The sequence below is a fragment of the Tribolium madens genome, unplaced genomic scaffold (assembly GCF_015345945.1).
Source record: "Tribolium madens isolate multiple individuals breed KSU strain unplaced genomic scaffold, Tmad_KSU_1.1 Scaffold_96;HRSCAF=242;Tcas5.2_LG5, whole genome shotgun sequence".
Taxonomy (NCBI): Eukaryota; Metazoa; Arthropoda; class Insecta; order Coleoptera; family Tenebrionidae; genus Tribolium; species Tribolium madens.
In genome coordinates this window covers 11,041,237-11,063,235 of record NW_025401068.1, presented here as the reverse complement: position 1 = coordinate 11,063,235, position 21,999 = coordinate 11,041,237, and the positions used below count along the sequence as shown (strand labels likewise).

The window sequence follows — 21,999 nt, the reverse complement described above, 5'->3', positions numbered from 1 at the left end:
AAAATAATATTAATTTTCTCTTTAATTAACTGTTTTAATGTGTTCTAAAAATAGAAAAAAAACTGGTTTTATTGATTTTGAGGATTTAGTGGGATTTTCAAGACTTTCAGATCAATTTTAGGAGATTTGCAAGGAATAATTAATTTTCTCTTTAATTTACAATTCGGACTAAATCGTTTTTAACTAAATTGAATTAAAGAAAACATATTTTATTAAATTTGAGAATTTTTTTGGATTTTAATGGGTTTCTAGGGATTCTCCAAATTTTCACATATATTTTACTAAATTTGTAAGGAAATATTTAATTTTTTATTAATTTTTAATTTGGAGTAAATGTTTTTTAACTAAATTGAATTTAAGAAAACGATTTTATTGATTTTGGGTGTTTATTGGGGTTTTCATGGATTCCAAGAGTTTCAGATCTATGCAACGAGATTTGTAAAGAAATAATTAATTTTTCTCTTTAATTTTTAATTATCTATTTTAATGTATTCTAAAAATAGAAAAATTTCAATAAATTTGGACTAAAATTTGTTTTATTAATTTTGAGGATTTATTGGGATTTTCATGGATTTCTAGGAATTTCCAAGCCTTTTTACGAAATTTGTAGAGAAATAATTAATTTTTTCTAATTAAATCGGTTTTAACTAAGTTGAATAAAAAAACAGATTTTATTGACTGAGGAATTATTATTGAGATTTTGATTGATTTCTAGGGATTTCAAAGATTATTAAGCCTACTTTGCGAGACTTGTGAATAACTAATTAATTTTCAATGATCTGTTTAAATATGTTCTATAAATAGAAAAAATTCAATAAATTTGGACTAAAACACTTTTTTTTTATCTTTCACGGAACCATAAAGATAGGAACACGCAAAATTCCGGAAATTGTTACACACCGACCCACATTCGAAATTATTTTTCTACTTTTTCTTAAATGAAAAAAAAAATGTTCGAAAAGAATCGTCATAATACCAGGAAATTTTACTTTTTACATAGGAATTTCATTGTTAATTCTGAGAACTTGACATTATTTTCATTTCATTCAGTGATTATCAGAATTCCAACTTTTGTCATTTAAAATTTAAATTAAAAAAACTTGAAAAATCGGTAAACCAATTTTGATTATCTAGTCGGTAAACCAGTTATACACAAGTGTAGAAGTTGCAAGAATTGTTTATAATTGGGTCATTATCTGTAAGGAAGTTGATATCACTTCCGGTGCCAAAAAACTGCATCAAAACCAGGAAGGATTTATTTTTGTTTTTCTTCTTGAAATTGGGCCGATTGCCAATTTAAAATAAGTTGTCACTCCAGTGGCGTTTCAATCCTGCAGGTGCATCATTAAAAAAGGTATTTCCTGCAAGCCCCGCCCGCTGCGACCTTGTCCAGATAGACTTTCCCGATAGCAGGAGCAGGAACCGAGTCAGCGGCGTTCGTTGGGGTCGCACACGCACACATCGGGCGTCCTTAGCAGCGGCTAATGCCCCGACAGCCCCCCGCCCCGCGCCCCATTTCATGGCCAACGCCGATCGCGAAGCAGCGACATTTGCAAACCTGCAGTGTTAGAAACGCACACACACACACGTTTGCGGTTACGTCACCCACGCTCCAGGGCCTCCTAGGAGCGCTCCCATGCACTTTTTTTAGCCCTGACATTTTTGGGGGCTCACTCAGGTTCAAGGACGGTTTGCGTGGGATGGTTTGATTTTCAGTAGCAGGAATCGATTGCGTGTGTGTCTCGCATTCATCTGCAGGAGTCGTCTAATTAACGCAGGAAAGACACCTTTTCGCGCCAAAATGGCCGCGAGTTCAACGCACCAATCGTTATGCAACATAGCAACGACGAGTAATTGGGATAAGTAGGCGGCGGAAAATTCGCATCGAGATGAGTTTTTTTCTTTTGTTTGATGTATGACGTCACGTGGTGGTTGCAGGAATTTTGCAGGAATTGGAAGGGTTCCCGGAGACGGTTTGAATACACGCCAAAAGTTGTTCACTTTTTTTTTAAGAGAGTTGGGGAAATTTATTGCTTTGAATAGTCTGCAAGAAGGGAATATTTTATTTTGTTTTATTTTTTGGCTCGTGGGGTTACTGAATTTTTTTTCGTTTAGAATGAAATCAGGCCATTGTTCAAGTTTTTATAAAACAAAAACCACTTTTGTTTTACTGAAAATTTTTGAAACTCGAAACATATCATTGGAATTCCTTAAAAATCCTTATAGAACTTATTTCACTACTTGAAGTTTTTCAGGAAATTCTTGAAAAAATTACGCAATTTTTAGTTTCGTAATAATACTAATGATAATCCTAAAAAAATACAAAATATCTGTGGAAATCCTTAAGAATTCTAAACAAACTTTCAGGGACTGATTTTTGTTTTCATAAATTTTGTTCTGCGTTGTAATACTTTTTTGGAAATTCTTGTATAAATCGTAACTGAATTTTTAATGCGCTTTAAAAAATTCCAAATCATTTCTGAAACTCTGAACTCAAAACTTTTTTTGAAATCTTTTGCTAAAATATCTTGGAATGTTTAGAAATCCTTGAAAATCCAAAAATATCCACAGATATTCCCAAGAATCCTAAAAGAACTTTCAGGAACGAATTCTGGTTATCATAATTATATTTAATTACATATTCATATTGTTTTGGTTTTTTACAATGAATCCTAAAAGAGTTTATTGAATCTTTAATAGCGTTTCGAAAATCTCAAATTATCATCAGAAATCTCAGGAATTCTCAAGAATTATTTAAAATTAAAATAATCCTAGATACATTTTCAAAAATCCAAATTTTGTATTATCTTTCGCTCCGCAGGAATCACCTGTTAATATACTCTGGAACGCCCTATAAATCCTTGAAAATCCCAAAATATCTCCAGAAATTCTCAACGAATTCTCGTTATGATATAGGTACATGTTTTGTTTTCTCATAATTTTGATGAAAAAAAAAATTAAAAAAATAAATCCTAATAGAGGAATCAACTGAATCTGTAATAGCATTTTGAAAATCTCAAATTATCTCCCAAAATCTTAAGAAATCCCAAGAATTCCTTAGAATTAAAATAATCCTAAACACTTCTTAAAAAATTCGTCTTAATAAAATCTAATTAAAAACATCTAACACTCGAAATACTCAAATATAATTTTACTTATAATAATCACAAAAATCCGGAAATACGGAAATCGCTTTATAAATTAAAAAAAAAATTTGAATTATCTCCGGAAATCCTCAACAAATCTTTCGTATTTTTACCTTAATTTCTAAGGCTTTTCTGCAAATTCAAAATAAATGCGTAGGAGTATTTCTTAAAAAAGAACCATCTGAATATTTTACTGTTTAAGAAAATTATTTTTTTTTACGTGAGATCCTCAAAAATAGATAAAGATAAGTTTATTTTTAGCTTAACAAAACTTGAATCAACACAAATCTAGGGAAATCCTGGAGAATATCAAAAAATTTCAAGAGAATTTTTTTGAATCTATAAAAATCTCCCAAAATCTGTACAAACCCGGAATTTTAAGAGATTTTTTTTGAATCTCAAAAATCCTGCTTGAGGAAATCCCGAAAAATCTCCCAAAATCCTTCCAGATTCTTCAACCATTTTCCTTCTTAATCCTACAAAACGTTTTATTTGCATCAATTTTTCGCTCATCATCGTCTTCCGTTTACAATTCGTTTTCGCCGTTCCGTAAACGGAAGCAACTTAATTAAAACAGGTTGAAAAGTCCGCGTCCTGAAACCCAAAAACATCAATTTCGCCGTCTTGAATGACTCAGTCCTGCAACTTGGAAAAAAAAACGTCCAATTATCTCGTCGTTGACCCCGTATCCTTGTAATAACTTCGATCAGAGCCTATTAATAAATGAAAAGCCGTCTCCTAATGTATAGGAAAATGTCGACTTGTCTCTAATAAACTATTGATAAGTGCCGAATCGATAAACTGATAAGGCGACTCCTCACGCAAAAAACGCACATCTGGCCTAATAAACCGTGAGAGAATCGGGGGGCTCTCGTGAAAAATCGTGTGCCGGAACAGTTGGCCGACATTTCAACAGCTGAAATTCACAAAACTCGTCGAGCAGGATTTTAAATTCGCGCTCGGAAATTAATGGAGATGGGCTACACGTGGAGGTGAAAAAAAAAGAGTCGCGTGGGTTGCATAAAATGCGTTTTTTGTTTTTTCAGGAGCGATTTTAACAAGTGTTTAACGACTGAAAAATGACAGACTAAATTTAGATTTGCGAATGAAACAACACTCGACCTAGTTTGAAACGAGTTTCAGGCCTCAATAAATTTATTTTTCGAAATTTAGGTTCCCGTCGACTAATAAAGGTCACAATTCACACCATTGTTTCGAATTTTCATGGCCTACCATGTTTACGGAAATGTCGAATGTGCATGGTGAATCATGAAGAAAATGAATTTTCTGATGATTGATTTGTTGCACACTCTAGGCCAACCACTGATAATTTATATTTCTATAAATAATGAACGAAAACAGCCCAATTAGAATAATTTAGACACAACATCGGAGTATGTGACATTGAATTGATTATTTTTTTCCTCAACGGACATTCTAAATTTAACGAAAATCTATAATTTTGTGGAATTCGACCCTGGAAGTCCTTTGGGTCGATAGCTTTAAGGATTTCTTGGCAGGATCAAAAATCATCTTTTAAGAATTTCTTGGGATTTTTTGGGAACAAGTTAGAATTTAAAAACAATACAAAATTACTAAACCGCAAATTTTTACTTGAAAATATTTTTTTTTATATTCTTGAGGATTTATGGGCATATTTATGGGCAATTAGAATTTTTGGAATTTGTCCGGAAAGCTAGATCCCCTGAAATAGGTGGTGCATCTCTTAGTGGATTTTTTCCAATATTTCAGAAACCATAGTAAATAAAATTACAAAATTTGGTACAACTGATAACCTTTATACACCCAAACGAATTCAAAGATAAAATGTCGAAATTTTTACTCAGGGGCGACTTAAACTGGGAGGGGTGTTTAGGGTAAAAAGTACCCTAACTATTTTGGCTGTTGGTTTTTTGTAACAAAAAAACGGAACACCTTGTATTAAATTATTATGTATTAAATAAATATTAAATGTTTTTTTTAATTCTTAATTTTTTTAGAAACTATAAAAAATTTAGACAAAAATACGAATCTATTTGAAAGTTTTTTTTTTTTATTTTTGTTGATTTCTGGGTGTATTTTAGGGTCAAGGATTTTAAAGTTTTTCGAGTTATATATTATTTCTCGGTTTCTATGGTAATTAGAAATTTTTGGGATTTCCAGGGATTTATTTATAAGCCGGAAATTTTTGCGTCGCGAGAGGATGTTACGGGGTAAGAATTTTTGAAATTATTGTAATTATTATAATTATAACCTAAATGCAGGGATTTTAATTTTCAAGATTTGGTATTTCTGTAATTTATTTCTGACTTTTATAGACGAATTTCTAACACTATGAGCATTCTATGAAATCTCAAAAAGTCCCAAGGAATCTTGAGATTTCCAGCGATTTACATTAGCATTAACATAACATAAAAGTATGTCTTTTTAATTTTAAGGATTTCTCAGGATTTCCCAGGATTCACGTGAACAAAATTTAATTTTCGTAAATAATATTAAATATTCAGATGGTTCTTTTTTAAGATCTACGTCTTTATTTTAGTATTTGCAGAAAAATAAGAAATTAAGGCAAAAAATTTTACCTCCACGATTTTTTAGGAATCTTGAGGATTTCCGGAGATATTTTAGGGTTTTCAAGGATTTGTAAGGCATTCTAGGATATATTAGCAGGTTATTTCTGCGAGGGAGATTACAAAATTAGGATTTTTAGTTTTTTTCCTTAGTATTACTGAAACTTATAATGGATGCAAGGACTTTTTGGGATTGACATTTCAAGTGATCTTCAATTTACTTTAGAAGAACAATTATTTTACAAAAATTTTGAAAACCACTTTTGTTTCTATTTTTGTAATCTTTTTACGTTTTGTTATTACTTTTATTTTCGTTTAAGAGATAATACAGAAAAAAGCCACCTTTGTTTTCATTACTGTTTTTATTATTGTTTTGTTATCGCTCATACTTAGGAGATTTTAAGAAAAAAAAAGCAGCACCAGGGATCGAACCCCAAACTTTCGAGTATTTTTTCAGTGCCGCCTTATCATTTCTCACTTATATCTCAAAAATGATGCGTGTTTCGAAAAAAAATAGTTATAGGTATAGAAAATATAGTTTAAAAAAATTTCTACAATTTATTTGTTTTTAACTAGTTTAGGTGCAGAAATAGCAATAGGTCATAAATCTTCAAAATCAGTTAAAGCTAACCATAAATTACTACAAATCCTATCTCATTTCTAGAAATCTCAAAAAATCCTAGAAGATCCTTCAAAGAACTTTTTGCATTGTTGTGCAACTCGATAGAGTTTTTGCAAACCGTTTAGTTTAACGTTAACCTTAACGACGTCATTTAAAACGTAAACGTCTTATTTTTTCATTTTTTAGCAACGGCCATTTGTCGTAATACGTTAAACTTTTTTACGGTTTGCAAAAACTCTCTAATATTTAAAATTCGTTTAAGAAAAAACGTAAAAATGGGAGACAGGAAACTGATGGTCGTTTTTTCTTGTTAATTTTTGCGTTGTTTCACGCGATTTGTTGAAATGCGAACGCAGTTGCCTCGACTTTTCCAGTTCTGCACCGTTGGGCATTTTAAAGTTGTAACAAAGCCCCCACACCATGGTGCATTCGCGTAAAATCTCATAGTCCCCCCTATCTCATCTTGCACGTTATTATAATTTTCGGCTGGCCGGCACAAATAACCTTGCTAATGTTGATAGGCGGGCGGCCCGCGGACGTGCACCAGGAGCTTACGTAATAGGTCCTATGCGAATCCGTCCCTGGCCCCGCGTCCTCCCCACCAATTTGGCAACTCGCAAGTTCGGCGAACATTTTTTCCTGGTTGCCAGAAATAGCGGCTGCGAAAAATCTCGATTGCAGTTTTATTATTTCGAATTTTTTTCCGTGTGTGAAGTGTGAGATTTTCCCGATGGAAGTGTTCCGGTAACCGGAATATTAATTATGGAAATGCGAGGTAGGTGATTTTTCCGACCGTTGAATTTTTTTCTAGTGTGGAGGTGGTTTGGCATTGAACAATAACATTAACCTCTCGGATGATTTCCTTGCATTCCTAATGCCAGTTTCGAATTAATTTTTTTGGGGGCTATTTTCACTCGAAGGGGCCCCCAACTTGCAACTATTCCAACCTTGAAAACTCTAGTGCATTGTCCTGCAGTTCGGGTTTTTTTGTACCCGGACATGCTTCTAAACTTGCAATTTAGCTTCATCATGTGACGTGCGTTCTATTTTGAAAAAGTTGGCAATTTTTTCCGGTTTCTTTTAATACTCGCGAGTGGAATAAGACATCAGAGAGTTTTATTTTTACATAAGTAAACGCAACGAGCAATAACACGCATGTAAAAATTATGATTGGGTTTATTACATCATTTCATTGTGTACGGTCGCTTTTGACACCATTGAGTTCAAGGCTGAAACAATTCTTTGCATTGATTCTTGTTTATAATAAATTCCAACCCTTTGTAAATTTTAGACTGATCTTTGGGTTTTTATCACAGACCGGGTTACACTTATCACAATTATCTGCACTTTTATCGCGACTCTGTTTATTATTTGTGCTGTATTTTTCGGCTTTTATCGTGTTGGACCACCACAAAAAACATTTTTATTAATGTTGCAAAGTTATAAATAAACACTTTCATTCATTTCGGTGCTATTCACCCTTACAATATCGGTCATTGGATTGATATGTGTTTTACGTGTCGCCACCGATCGAAATCTTTTATACACGAGCTGGTCCGAAAGTTGCACACAAAGTAAATAAAGACGGTGTCACTGACTTTTGCAATGAATTCGCACAATATCTTCTAATCTATAATTAAACTTTTCTAATCTGCAATCTTTTCGATAACCCACATAACAAAAACATTGTAAACTCTCAAATTTACACGTGGATCAATCCAAGTAGCTCCTGACTTTAAAATTATCTTGACAACACTGGATTACTGACAATTTTAAATTGTTTCAGGTGACAATTCACCATAAATTGCAATTTTTTCCCAACTTGATTTGATCAATCAAAAACTCGTGGTTTTTTGTGTGTATATTCCACATTGTTAACTCTAAATGCTTATTTTTTTCAAACATCAGATTTTTTCACCTTTTTTTTAAATTTAATGACACATTTAAAAGCCTAATTTCGTTGTTATTATGAAGGAATAATTAATATACCTAAAAAAATGTTGAACAATTTCTTTATAAGTTTCGAATTTCAGTGCATTTTGGATCTGAATCACCATGTATGATTTTTAAATTGATTCAAAATATTTCAAATTCTAAAAATATCGCAAACAATACTCTTATTTTAGAAATTCATTTGTTACATAGAGTTTATTTCAAATATATTTGTCTACTTGATGACATATGTTATTGGTAACATTAATTTTCGCACTTTCACACTTGTGTTATACAGGCTGCGCCAGAACTCGCGACTCAGAGAAAATTTTCAAGTAAGGTAAGATACCAGGAACATGAAAAAAATGTTTAAAAAATTTTATCTGTCAAAAAATTTTGACTTTTATTTTTTGACATTTGACATTTTTTTATATCTTAAATAGATATAACTGATGATCTTGTATATGTTTTTTTACAATTATTTAGTAAAGGGACAAAAATTTTGCCAATAAAAGCCACAAATAACATTGAACAGAGTTACAATTTAGGATACAGCTTCCTTGTTTCCTCTTTTAATAGCCTATGGCAAAAAAACTTGGAAAATTATTTTTCCAACAGAAATAAATAGAGTCAAAGTGCAAACTTTAAGCCCTCATAACTTCAAAATTTTTATAGATAACATTTTTTTAACATTTTTTCCATGTTCCTGGTATCTTACCTTATATGGCATTTTTCTCTGGGGCGCGAGTTCTGGCGCAGCTCTGTATATAATTTGACATAAAAGTAAATTTATTCTAATGGACAAACTCTTGAGAAGCCTTGTATAAAAACAGAAAAACAAGTGTTTGTCGGACCAAACAAATTTCGAAAACCGCTTTTTTTTTCTATTTTTGTTATCTTTTTTACGTTTTGTTATTAACTACTTTTATTTTCGTTTAAAAAAAACAAAAAAAAAACACCTTTATTTTCATTATTGTTTTATTATTGTTGTTGTTATCGCTCACACTTAGGGGATTTTAAGAAAAAAATCTGGTGTGAACATCACACGACTTTCCTTATCCAACTTATTTGGAAAACATCCTTACGGTGTTGAAAATCCGAGTAGCAAACCTAACGTTTGTGTTAGTGCAACCTGCCGGATTACACACGAAATAGATCATAGTTGCCGCGGGTTTGAGTCTGAGGTGCATTTTTTTTTAGTTCGGTACCTATTATTATTTTTATTTTATCACATTTTACTGTTTAATAAGGTATATTTCATGATTCTAAATAATTTTTATCTCCATGAATTTATGTATAATTTTGATTTTTGGTCTTTGCGGCCGAACAGTGCGACCGATTTTTACCAATTGTTTTGTGCTATGTCCCCTTGCTACAGTAACTTACATACCCAATTTCAGTTATTTGATGTCTTGAAGCTATAATTCGTCGAGAAATGTAAAAATCTGGCTGAAATTTGACCTACCCAGATTTTTACATTTCTGGACGAAAAAAAAAAAAAAACTAAAAATAGCAGTACGAGGGATCGAACCTCAAACTTTCGAGTATTTTTTCAGTGTCGCCTTATCATTTCTCACTTGTATCTCAAAAATGATGCGTGTTTCGAGAAAATAGTTATATAGAAAAATATAGCTTATAAAATTTTCTACAAGATGGTTTTTTCAATTTTTTTGTATCTTAACTAGTTTCACTATCAAATACCACACTTTGTAAAAAATCGGTTAAGAGATACTAATTATTTTTTAAAACCGATAAGTAATTCAGAACTGCATTACTTGCATTATTTTAGATTCAGAAAAAATAGGGAATGCGATAGAGATATAGATAGATAAGATCATCAGTTGACGCAATTAAAAAAAAAAGTCAGTGCTTGCGTCATAAGAACAATCAAATTTTTAGCCCCACCTTTCTAGCTGTCATCTATATTTCAGCTGACCTAAACCTTTCGCATTTTAATCATCTGTAGGGCCACACCTTTCACGCTAAAAATGTTTTTTCACGCTTGTGGAGGTTCGAAAACCGCTGAAATGAATTCGCTACGACACTGATTTCACCGTGGAAGTGCATGAAGAAAGCGGACTGCAACAATACTCTGACACAGTTTCGGTACTTTCGTTCGACACGTGCAGTCTTGCATTCTGCAATAAGGCCATGAAACGGTTTTAAAACCCCGAAAACTTTCTTTAGATGCAACGCAAAAGCGCCTCTCCAAGGACCTATTTAGACTTGATTGAATAATCCGGAGTGGTTAAGTAGAGTTCCTTGACCGTTGGAGTCCTTCCTTCTTTTGAATAAATTGCAGTCACGCGAATCGGAAAATTCGAAACTGAAGGTGAGAAATCGTTCGGACACGTGCGCCGAAGGGGGAACTCCGATACCTTGACGTAGCCCCCTCGGAATCTTCTTTCAATTGAATTCGAGAAAAAAATTTCAATTCTTTAAACTGGGACAAAAATAAACCTGCAAACTTGTAATTTCTGATTCGCTAAAAATAGGACATGTTGCATAAACGCGGTTTATGTTTCCGTATTTTTGGCTACTGAAAGTGCAAGTGTTGGACAAGAATTTGTTTATACAGGGTGAGTCAGTTGTGCGGCCTCGAACTGGATTTTTTAATTGAGAATTAATAGTAAAACACGATGAAGGGTGATCAAAAGTAGAATGAATAACAACAAAAAGTAAACAAACAGATTTTTTAGAAAGTTTAAAAAATTGTGATAACAACAAATGACATTTTTCGAACTTGCCAAAAAGTATCATTAATTCATTATAAACCAGGTTCCACAAGAGTTTGTTTATTCTCTTCTCTCCAAAGAACAAAAGTGTGTAAATGAGCAATAACACAAATGAACGGTGAATGTCACAAAAAAAAAAGATTTTTATGTTTTTGCCTATATTTTTGGAGTTTGTTGACGTATTTTGGGGTTATTTTCTGGTTTCTACTTATTTTTTTTGCTTCTATGGTAGCTAAGAACCAAAACTAAAATTGTTCGATAAAAAAAGTGGCAAAAAAGTTTACAGAGCCCGGGATCAAACCACAGACGTCTACAAATTGGATCTAGTTCAGGCAAAAACTCGAAAGTTTGGGGTTCGATCCCTGGGTCGTGTCAATTTTTTTTCTTGAAATCATTTAAAATGAATATGAAAACGTTGACAGTTTAATAAATTCGTGATAAAATCAGAAATACAGTTAAAAAATGTGGTACTATTATGATGCATAACATTAAATAAAAAATTATTAAAAATGTGCAAATTATTAAGTACTGCTCCGTGTTTTAAAAAGTATAGGAAACGCTGTTTTAAACAAAATTGAAATGAATAACAAAAAATAAACAAAGAGATTGTAGAAAGTTGAAATTGTAGTAAGAATTAATAGTGATATTTTTCGAAGTTTGTCAAAAAGAATTATAAACTAGATTTTGCAAGAATTTGTTCATTCTCTTCTCTCTAAAAAGCAAAGGTGCGTAAATGATGAGTGGACGGTGATGTGAAATCAACTGACAAAAAAAAATTGATTTTAATGTTTTTGACTATATTTTTGGAGTTTGTGGACGTATTTTGGGGCTATTTTCTAATTTATAGTTATTTTTTTGTTTCTATGGCAGCTAAGAACCAAAACTAAAATTGTTCGATAAAAAAAGTGGCAAAAAAAAATTGACAGATCCCGGAATCGAAACTCAGACCTTCACAAATTGGATCTAGTTTAGGCAAAAACTCGGAAGTTTGGGGTTCGATCCCTGGGTCGTGCCAATTTTTTTTCTTGAAATCACTTGAAATGAATATGAAAACGTTGATAGTTTAATAAATTCGTGATAAAATGAGAAAGACAGTTAAAAAATGTGGTACCATTATGATGCATAACATTAAATAAAATATTATTAAAAATGTGCAAATTATTAAGTATTGCTCCGTGTTTTAAAAAGTATAGGAAACGCTGTTGTAAACAAAAGTGAAATGAATAACAAAAAGTAAACAAAGAGATTGTAGAAAGTTGAAATTGTAGTAAGAATTAATAGTGATATTTTTCGAAGTTTGTCAAAAAGATTTATAAACCAGGTTTTGCAAGAGTTTGTTCATTTGCTGCAGTACATATATACCAGTATAAAGTGGACAGATGCATGTGAAGCCAACTATAGGTGCAAAGAAAATTTGAAAAATGATTTTTAATGTTCTTCACTATATTTTTGGAGTTTGTTGACGTATTTTGGGGCTATTGTCTGGTCTCTAGTTAATTTTTTCGCTTTTGTGGCAGCTAAGAACTAAAACTAAAATTATTCGATAAAAAAAGTTGCAAAAAAAAATGACAGAACCCGGGATCGAACCACAGACCTCCACAAATTGGATCTAGTTTAGGCAAAAACTCGAAAGTTGGGAGGTTCGAACCCTGGGTCGTGACAATTTTTTTTCCTTGAAATCGCTTAAAGTGAATATGAAAACATTGACAGTTTGAAAAATCAGAAAGACAGTTACAAAAAATGTGGTACTATAAATAAAATATTATTAAAAATGTGCAAACTATTAAATAGTGCTCCGTGTTTTAAGAAGTTTAGGAAACGCTGTTTTAAACAAAAGTGAAATGAATAACAAAAAGTAAACAAACAGATTGTAGAAAGTTGAAATTGTAGTAAGAATTAATAGGGATATTTTTCCAAGTTTGTTAAAAAGGATTGTAAACCAGGTTTAGCAAGAGTTTGTTCATTCGCTGCAGTACATTATACTATAGCATTATAAAGTGGTCAGATGCATGTGAAACCAAGTATAAGTGACAAGAAATTTTGAAAAATGATTTTAATGTTCTTGAGTATATTTTTAGAGTCTGTTGACATATTTAGTCGTATTGTGTGTTTTTGTTATTATCTAACGAGTCGTATTATTTGATTAATGAATCAGTCAATGTAACTTCTTATCAGGTAAATTTCGAGCGTCAATTTTTTGGCTTCTGTGGCGACTAGATCCAAATCTCACTGTCAACAGTGTCAACGCACCTTTCTCAAGCTTTTAACTCTTGTCGCAAGAATCGTCCGATAATAAAAGTAGCACATTTCGGTCTAATAACTAACACAAATCGCCTTGCTACTTGAAGTCAAGGCTGCGATTGCGTGAGCTCGTCTTTATTTCGTTGCGTCCTCGTGAACGCACCTTCATCGTACAAATGCGAATTTCTTCCAAACATTGAGGTCAATGGATGCAGAAACGGCCAAAATCGCCGTTTCACGCAAGTGCGTTTTGCGTTATTATGCGCCGAGTTCCGTGTTGATAGCCGGCGGCGTGTTGAAATCTTGCGAAGTGTAATCGGCTGGGTTCAGTGCAGTCGCGGACGTGCGTGCGTGTGTGTGAGTGCCAATAAAAATTTCATCTCATCTGTGATAAGATTACGACGCATGGATTGATAACAACCGCTGCTGCTGCTGCGGACACGGTATGTAAGTTAGAACAGCGTCGCGACGCCAACCGACCTTGCCACTAAGGCCGTCGGTGCGTATTACAAACTGACACGAGGTGGGTCAGGACCGGCTCGAAGGAGTTAACGAACTTTTCCATGGGCGGCTAGATCGTTACGATCAAGGAGATTTACGTCACTTTTCATTTGTTTTAAATTTTTTATTAAACGGACACATTTTTAAATAAAAGACCTTTAATGTGTCACAATAAATCAACACTGACAGATGACATTTATATACAATGACTAAATCTAGTCGCTCAAGGCGCGATTTGAATTTACCGCCAAAACTACTGGTTTAACATAACTAAAGATTATTTTAAAACATAACCTAACAAAGCATTCTATGGCATTTTTATACAGGCTGCCTCATGTAACACTTCCTTCTTTTCTGCTATTATGTAATTCAAAGCGACATTTACTTAATGATTAAGAAGTTGCTGCTATTGTTGCCACGTTTTTCATTATATGCATTTAGACATTTATACAGAGTGTCTCTATTATTGTTATTGATTTATTTTTTTATTAATAATAAACTAAAAACCAAATTGCAATAAATTTCACTGAAAATCGTTTAGATGATTTGACACTTTGAATTGAAATATAATTATGTGACATAACCTGCTTTTGATCATCCTATACAGGGGTGCGCCAGAACTCGCTCTCCAGAGAGAAATTCCATATAAGGTAAGATACCAGGAACATGGAAAAAATGTTAAAAAAATTTTATCTAAAAAAATTTCGAAGTTATGAGAGTTTAAATTGTGCACTTTGACTCTACTTATTTCTGTTGCAAAAATAATTTTTCAAGTTTTTTTGCCACAAGCTATTAGAAGAGGAAACAAGGAAACTATATCCTAAATTGTAACTCTGTTCAATGTTGTTTGTGGCTTTTATAGGCAAAATTTTTGTACCTTTACTAAACAATTCTAAAAAACATATACAAGAACATCAGCATCATTAAATAGACATAAAAAAATGTCAAATGTCAAAATTTTTTGACATATGGGATTTTTTAAACATTTTTCCATGTTCCTGGTATCTTATCTTACATGAAATTTTTCTCTGTATACTTGTTTCATGACTCATTCTGTAGGTAAGAAAAGAATGACTTTTCTGAAATCGTCTGTAAAGTGAACGAGACAGTCTGTAAAGAAGTTCCTTTCTGGACTCATACGTCATTGTTGAAATTGGCGGTACAATAATGATGGTTGCAGGGTATTTTAATAATTTATAAATAATTATTTAAAAAATATCAGCACTAAAGCTGTTTTTTTACACTTATTCTCCGAGGCGCTTGCCGAGCAATATTTAGCAACTATTTTGGTACATTTTAATTTTATAAAAAAATCGTGTTTATAAACAAAATTATTAGTTTTTGTTTAGAAAAATGAAAAAATTGAAACTTATTCCTTTTATTTGGTGGACGGAAATTAGGTGCTAAAATTACATTTTTTCCACTCAATTATTTTTTTATACTTATAATTTGGTTAATTCAGAAATATTGAATGATAGTCTCTTAGCAGGGAAGAGTTTAATAAAATGGATAGTCTTAGGTGTAACATCCTATATGAAAAAATGTGGGTATGGGATATATAGTGTGTCCTGAAAATTAAAGAGGGGGAAAATGACTTTCTTTTCGTGAAAGAAACCATGGTAACCGCTATGTCAAACGCACCGCAACCTTCCTTTTTTCAATCAATTGAGCTAAAAGTTGCATTAAATTTTATTTTTCTTTCCTTGTTGATTACGAAACTAGGAATTGATTTGTTTACCGAAAATCTAAAAATAGCCATCTTCATAATAACAATAAAGAAAGATTGGAGAGAAATATCCGTCCTTGGTTGCAAATCGGTGTAAAACGTTAATGTCCGGCGTAAAATTTAATAGTCGGTTGAAAAAACCAAATGTCAAAAGTGAAGAGATCGAGGAAAAGCATAAATATCGTATATTTTTCAACCTTAAACATACCGAAAACTAGTTTAAATCATTCGTTTGGCTGAGTCAGGGTTATGGGCCCCCCCCTTCTTCGTCCGCCCATGACTCTCCTCGTTCTTTTCCCCAAAAAACCACACAAACAACACGCAATTATGCAACGGAGCGAAAATTTAGTGCAAGAGAGATTGGCGGTGCAAATTGAATTTCAAATTCAAACGTAAAACGCGTCGTCGTACTTTCACTTGCATTATTATGAACTCGTGTGTGTGTCCACCTACCGCGATCACGTAAGAGTAAAAATAACTTTCCGCATTAACCGATGCAATAATGAGCGGTTTAACGACAGGGAGAAACGTGCTATTGCATTTTTTAACGATCTTGGTGTGAAAAGTGTGAGAATTTCAACAAATACTATGGAGGGGGAAATAATTTAGCCGAGTGGAACTGATTTAGGTATTAGCCGACGATAAAAATGCTAATCATTCAATTAATCTCGCTAAAGCTAAACAATTAAAAACTGTACGGACGCCACTGAACGCTAATACATTTTTAATAGCGATGGAATAAAGTCTTTATGTCATCTTATACTCGTTTAGAGGACATTTACTCGATAAACTGGACCGGAACGCTGCAAGCACCCGTTTTACCACAAAACCAACAATTGCTGCAACGGAAAAATAACAGAAAACCACCACTTTATTTAAATTTCGCGCCGTGTCAATTGAATTTTTCGGACATTTTTAAAATTTTGACAAGTCTATTTCAAAGACACTAATCACTTTTTTACTGCATACGACTCTGGAATTGGGCCTAAAACGACCATTCTTGGATGTAAACACCGTTAAGATAATGATTTATCATCAATCATCATTTTTGATGTGTTCGTTAAAGACAGGACGCGATCCTTTGGCGCAAGTGACAAGTTGATTAATTTGAAACGCATTTAAAGCTGTTTTTCGGATTCTTTAATATTTGAAGTATTTGTCAGCACACGCAAAGTGGCTATTATGTAATTTTTCTGCAACTTTGGGTAATTTATGCACCCCTCTCGGTCCGGGCCGTGCACTGTGCGCGATAATTGCGTACTTTTCATGCAAGCGTGAGTCCGGCTCTCTCTTCAAGGCCAATTTTCGGCTGCATAGCGGGTCGGTCCGGGCCTGGACACGCGTTATTACCGAATACAAGGTTGAGTGAGTGGCGTAAGAGCGCTATCTGCATCGTGGTTGGCCATGGGATTGCACTACGCGTTCGAATGTGACAAAGATCGTATTTTCATTTTCACGAAACAAAAGAGAACGAGCTGATTGGTGGAGAGATAGAATTGTCTTGGCAACGGGGGATAGAGACATCTACAGATTCAAATTGAAGTTTTTACGTGTGACAAAATATTTGCTTTATTTTCGTCCGTGATAATTGGAATCGAAATTTTTGAATTTGGGTTTAATGATAAAAAGGAGAAATTTGATTGGTGGAAAGATTGATTGCTTTGGTAACGTGAAAAAATACAAACAGGAGACATCTAGCGGGGTACGGAGGAAGCTTTAAAGATTAGCGCCAAAAATATTACCAAATTATTCAAAAAACACCTATTTCTACTTTATACCAACTTGATTGGTAATTAAATAATGAAAGAATTTTTTTGTTTTGTTTTTCTCGTGGCGAATTTTCATTTTCAGTTCCCACGAAACAGAAAGCGAGATTTGATGGGTTGATAGATTGGTGTAATTACTTATTGTTTTGGTGCTTTGTGATAGATGTAAACTGGGCGCCATCTAGAATTTTCCATGAAAAATTGCAACCTTAAGATTAACTTGAATTTTTGTTGCAGCTCATAATATTTTCCATTCTGGTGTTGAGATGGACTCTCAGCAACAACAATTCTGTTTGAAATGGAACAGTTTTGGTACAAATCTTGCAACATCGTTCAGCAACCTCTTCAAATCCGAAACTTTGGCCGATGTGACGTTATTTTGTGACGGTGAGTGATTTTTTTCCCGCCAAATTTCAAATTTCCAAATTGTTTCTTTTTTCAGGTGTAACATTTAAAGCTCACAAACTAATCCTGGCAGCATGTAGTAAACACTTAGCCGACTTATTCGAGACGTCGCCCCCTCACCAAAACCTAATAATCATCCTCGATGGCACCTCAGCGTCTAACATGTCAGCCCTGTTGGAGTTCATGTACAAAGGGGAAGTCCACGTATCCCAGGACTGTCTCTCCAGTTTCCTCAAAGCTGCCGAATGTCTCCAGGTGAAAGGCCTGAGCATCGAACACGAGAAACTCGCCGTGGCCCAAAGCCACATGGATACGACGTTGGACACCCCTCGTAAACACCTCAAAGTCCTCAAAGAGGAGATGGACACCTCCTCCAGCCAACAGCAGTCGAGCCCGTCCCCCAGCTACTCGCCAGCCATGTCCCCATATATGCACCCACATCACTACCGGCAGTACGAGCAGCGGATGCCCGCCACGGGGGCTGCCTTCGAATCGGCGATGAAACGGCCGTTGCGCAGCCCGAGCGAGACTCTACACGAACGAGCGTCGGTTTTACGCGACGGGAGCAAAACGGCCGGACGTCCAGGCAGCCCCCATGGGCCGCTATCACTGGCTTTCAGGCCCTCGTTGCCACTGCAGCCCGAGGCCGACGCACCGCCCGAGAATAGGTTTGACCCCGATCCGGCCACGGCGGTGGTCTGCCCCGAGAGCAACACCTCGGAGTGCTGTCAAGACAGCGGCTGTGCTGAAGGTAAAACCAAAAAATGTTTTTTGAAAAATCTAGGAAATTTGAGTTTGTGAAGTTGGTGCCGGAAACACTTTCAAATTATTAAAATTAATAAAATAGACTTAATTAATGCGTTTAAACCTTCTTTGCACTCTATTGTTTCAAGCAATAGTTAATTATGTTTTAATTGACATTTTGTTTTTAATGTTGGTTAGAGATAGGAACATCGAAAAATATATATCGATGTTCTGTGAAATCGATGATCGAATAAGAAATATTAGAAAAAAAAAACATTAACCTCTCAATTTTTTTAATAATACATTTTTGGAACATAATAAAATACAAATACAAACATATTTCTTACAATTCTTGCATAAAACATAAATAAATACAAACACATCACTTCATCATCGTTAATTTTGTTAAAAAACATCGAATTCTCCATACATCGAATGTAAATTTTTTGAATGAAATTTTAAAATTAAAACAATTAAAGATAGTTAAAAATAATTAACTGAACCAATTTCGATGTATCGAAGTAAAAACATCGATATTTAAAAAAATACTTACACATTTTTAAATCGATGTATTTGACCAATATTCGATTTTTGAAAAACATCGATATTTTTTGCCCATCTCTAATGTTGGTAATTGTTATATCACTAAGGGGCTAATTTGAGGTAAAGTAGGTGTTAAATGGGGTTTTTGTTGCAGATTTGAGGATGAAAATGGAGCCGGCTATTCAGCAAGATGAGCCGCCAAACAGTACAAGCGGAAGTAGTGGAGGGATAAGCAATAATGGTTCGGCAAATGGGTCACTGGGACAGATTAATAAGTATGATCACGAGAGGGACAAGGATTTGGTGCCAGCGTCGTTGTGGAATTCTGTGGCTGGAAAGTTGTCGCATAAAAGCGGAACGGTTAATACGCCAGACGGTAAGAGAAAGAGCAATTTTTACAAAAGTGAGGTTAAGTCATTGTTATACCAACCCATTAGTTTGGGGTTTTTACGCCCGTCGTGTTGGTGTGAAATTTGAATTAGAATTTTGTTGCAGGCAAGAAATTGAAGTGCCCTTTTTGTGAACGATTGTACGGATATGAGACCAACTTGCGCGCTCACATACGACAGCGGCACCAGGGGATCCGGGTGCCTTGTCCGTTCTGTTCACGTACTTTCACCCGCAATAATACAGTGAGGAGACACATAGCCCGCGAACACAAAGCCGAATTGAGTCTGAAGGCGTTTCAAAACCAGCAACAGCAGGTACACAACCATAATCCATAAGAAAAACCTGATACCACAACTACCTGATATTTTTAATGTAAGGTGCACCCCGAGACATGCGTCAAAGCTTGAGATCTGATGTAAATATAATATATTCTCGTCTTGCGCTCCTGTCTCGGATTCATGACTCTTGTCTGTGTTGTTATCTTAAATATGGTACGTGTCATTTTTTATACTTTAGTTAAGGAGTAGGAAAAAAAAAACGTAAAGAGATAGAAACAATACGAGCTGGTCTTGTTTTGTTTTGTAAAAATGTGCAAGTGCTAAGGTTTAAGCTTCTTTACACTCAGGTTGTTATCATTTTAAGACCGAAAGATTACAGCGGTGCGGAAAAATTGTCTCGAGGTCTCTAATTTTTTCCCTTGTACTTATATTATTTTTTTAAACTACTTACGTCGATAGTTTTAAGTATTAATTAAGCGAAGTTTTGTATGCCAGGGTGTATGTGAATATTAACCGTCCTGGCCATGCGGTTATAACCGTTAACCCAGAAACTACCTCATAACTTTAACGGCTGCCTCAGTTTTCTTTACCATTTTAGTATCAGCTAGTCATTAGTGCAACACATTTAGAATTTAGTTAAAATCGAAGCTCAGGTATGGTAGCAAATTACTTTTCGCCCCTCCCCTCTCATTTTCCTTCCTAATCACGTGATTAAGCTTTAACGACGTGTGTGAAATAGTTTGGGTGAATACAATTCACGTTAAAAATGTGATCCGAAATTTTGTTGGCTCAATTTGCGTTGAAAACAGGACCCTGATTGTGTCATTGCGATTTGGGGTTTATTGAAGGTAACAACATGCCATAATTGCTATACAATGAACCAAATAGATATTAATTATAAGCTACTAGTCATTAAATCAATAGCTACTTTCTGTAACACTACCTCAACAATCTATATATTACAGTATTTTTCTCTTGTATTACGGGTCTATTTTTCATACAGTTACTGTTATATACGTACAGACACAAGTGGCTTTTTCAGTTACATCAACTACCTCATAAAACATGACAATTCATCGCTAATTTATTCTAATTATAGATTTTTTTAATAAAGAAATAATTATATTTTATAGGAATTGTAATTGCACTGTTATTCAATTGAGAGCTTTTTATAAAAAACGACCACAGTACAAAATTCAGGTGGGTTTGGAGCTCACATCAATCTGAAACGAGGGGCCTTTAACTTTGAAATTAATTAATTACTGGAATTCTTTTTGGAACTATACGAAAAATATATACAGGGTGTTTCACATAATTTTACGAGGCCTGCGCCTTTAAGATGCAATCAATAATACATTCCGATACGAACTCGATTACAAATTTTGAAAAATTGGATAATCTTCTCTAGTTTTCAAAAATTACAACGTTTTTAGTTAGTTAGTGATTAAGATAGATAAACTAAAATCATATTCATGCCGTCTCTTGATAGAACAAATGATAATTATTTCTGAAAAACTGCAGTTTATGACTATTTTTGTTAGTTTGACAACTACTGTCATGGGTTTCCAAAAATTAAATGTGTATTTTTTGTATCCAGTGTTCTGTGACTTTTGTATATTTGGGTGCGTACATTAGGCGCAAGCCTCGTAAAGTCATGTGAAATACCCTGTATATTTTTTTTGAAAATTCTAATTCGGAGTTATAGGAATTAATCTGAAAACAATGTAATTACAATGGATTATTGGAATTTCGGTGTAATTTTTTGGAATTAGGGTTGGTTGTAGGCATTTTCTAAGTTAGCGGTCCCTCGATTTGCAACGACCACTGCACACTGTGTTTTTGAGTAGCTTCGTCCCAATGCACTCAGTTAATTTACGATTTTTTTGCGGCTGTAAATACGCATGTCATGGTTTGCGCTTGAATTTGCGAAAACAAAAGTGAATTGTTGTGTTGTAATTATATTTATTTGAGAATCGTTTTTGTTTTTGTGGATTTGAAGCAAACGTTGAATCTGAGGCATTCAGGGTTCCATTTTCGTGTTTTTATATATGTATATGTTATAGTTACTTTAGGCTTAAAGTGTAATTAAGTTTATATTGTATGTAATACCTACCCTTCTTACTTCTTTGAGAAAGAAAAGAGAAATTTTTGTTGAGAGTTGATCGTGTCAACTATAAAAATCGAGTTTTTTTAATCTTATGAAGAAAAAATTGGGGTTTTGGCACAGTGATTGGTGATGGAACTGGACAAAAATAAAATAAGTGAAAACGGAATTGTTCGATTTTGATAAAATTGAGGATTTGGTCAGTGTTTGAATGTGTTTGGTAAACGGCTTTTCTATAAATTTGTGCTGTTCCTGATGTTATCACGAGTCGTTTTCCATCTGTTTTTACATGTTTA

General features: G+C 34.0%; 1 protein-coding gene across 3 annotated transcripts in view; it reads left to right on the top strand.

The window, feature by feature from the left end:
* The window catches only part of LOC123012407 (zinc finger protein chinmo-like), a 30,434-nt gene extending 9,468 nt beyond the window's left edge, over positions 1–20,966 (top strand). Inside the window, exons 1-5 of one of the 3 annotated variants that reach the window (XM_044410292.1) lie at positions 6,963–7,113; positions 17,477–17,626; positions 17,682–18,395; positions 19,086–19,307; positions 19,427–20,966. In XM_044410292.1, the coding sequence (XP_044266227.1) occupies positions 7,101–7,113; positions 17,477–17,626; positions 17,682–18,395; positions 19,086–19,307; positions 19,427–19,656 (1,329 nt within the window). In that variant the 5' untranslated portion in view covers positions 6,963–7,100 and the 3' untranslated portion in view covers positions 19,657–20,966. Of the gene's footprint in view, positions 1–6,962; positions 7,114–12,696; positions 13,690–17,476; positions 17,627–17,681; positions 18,396–19,085; positions 19,308–19,426 lie in introns of those variants that run through there. The other 2 variants (XM_044410293.1, XM_044410294.1) reach the window with 2 other exon arrangements.
* The last annotated feature ends 1,033 nt before the right edge of the window (positions 20,967–21,999 follow it).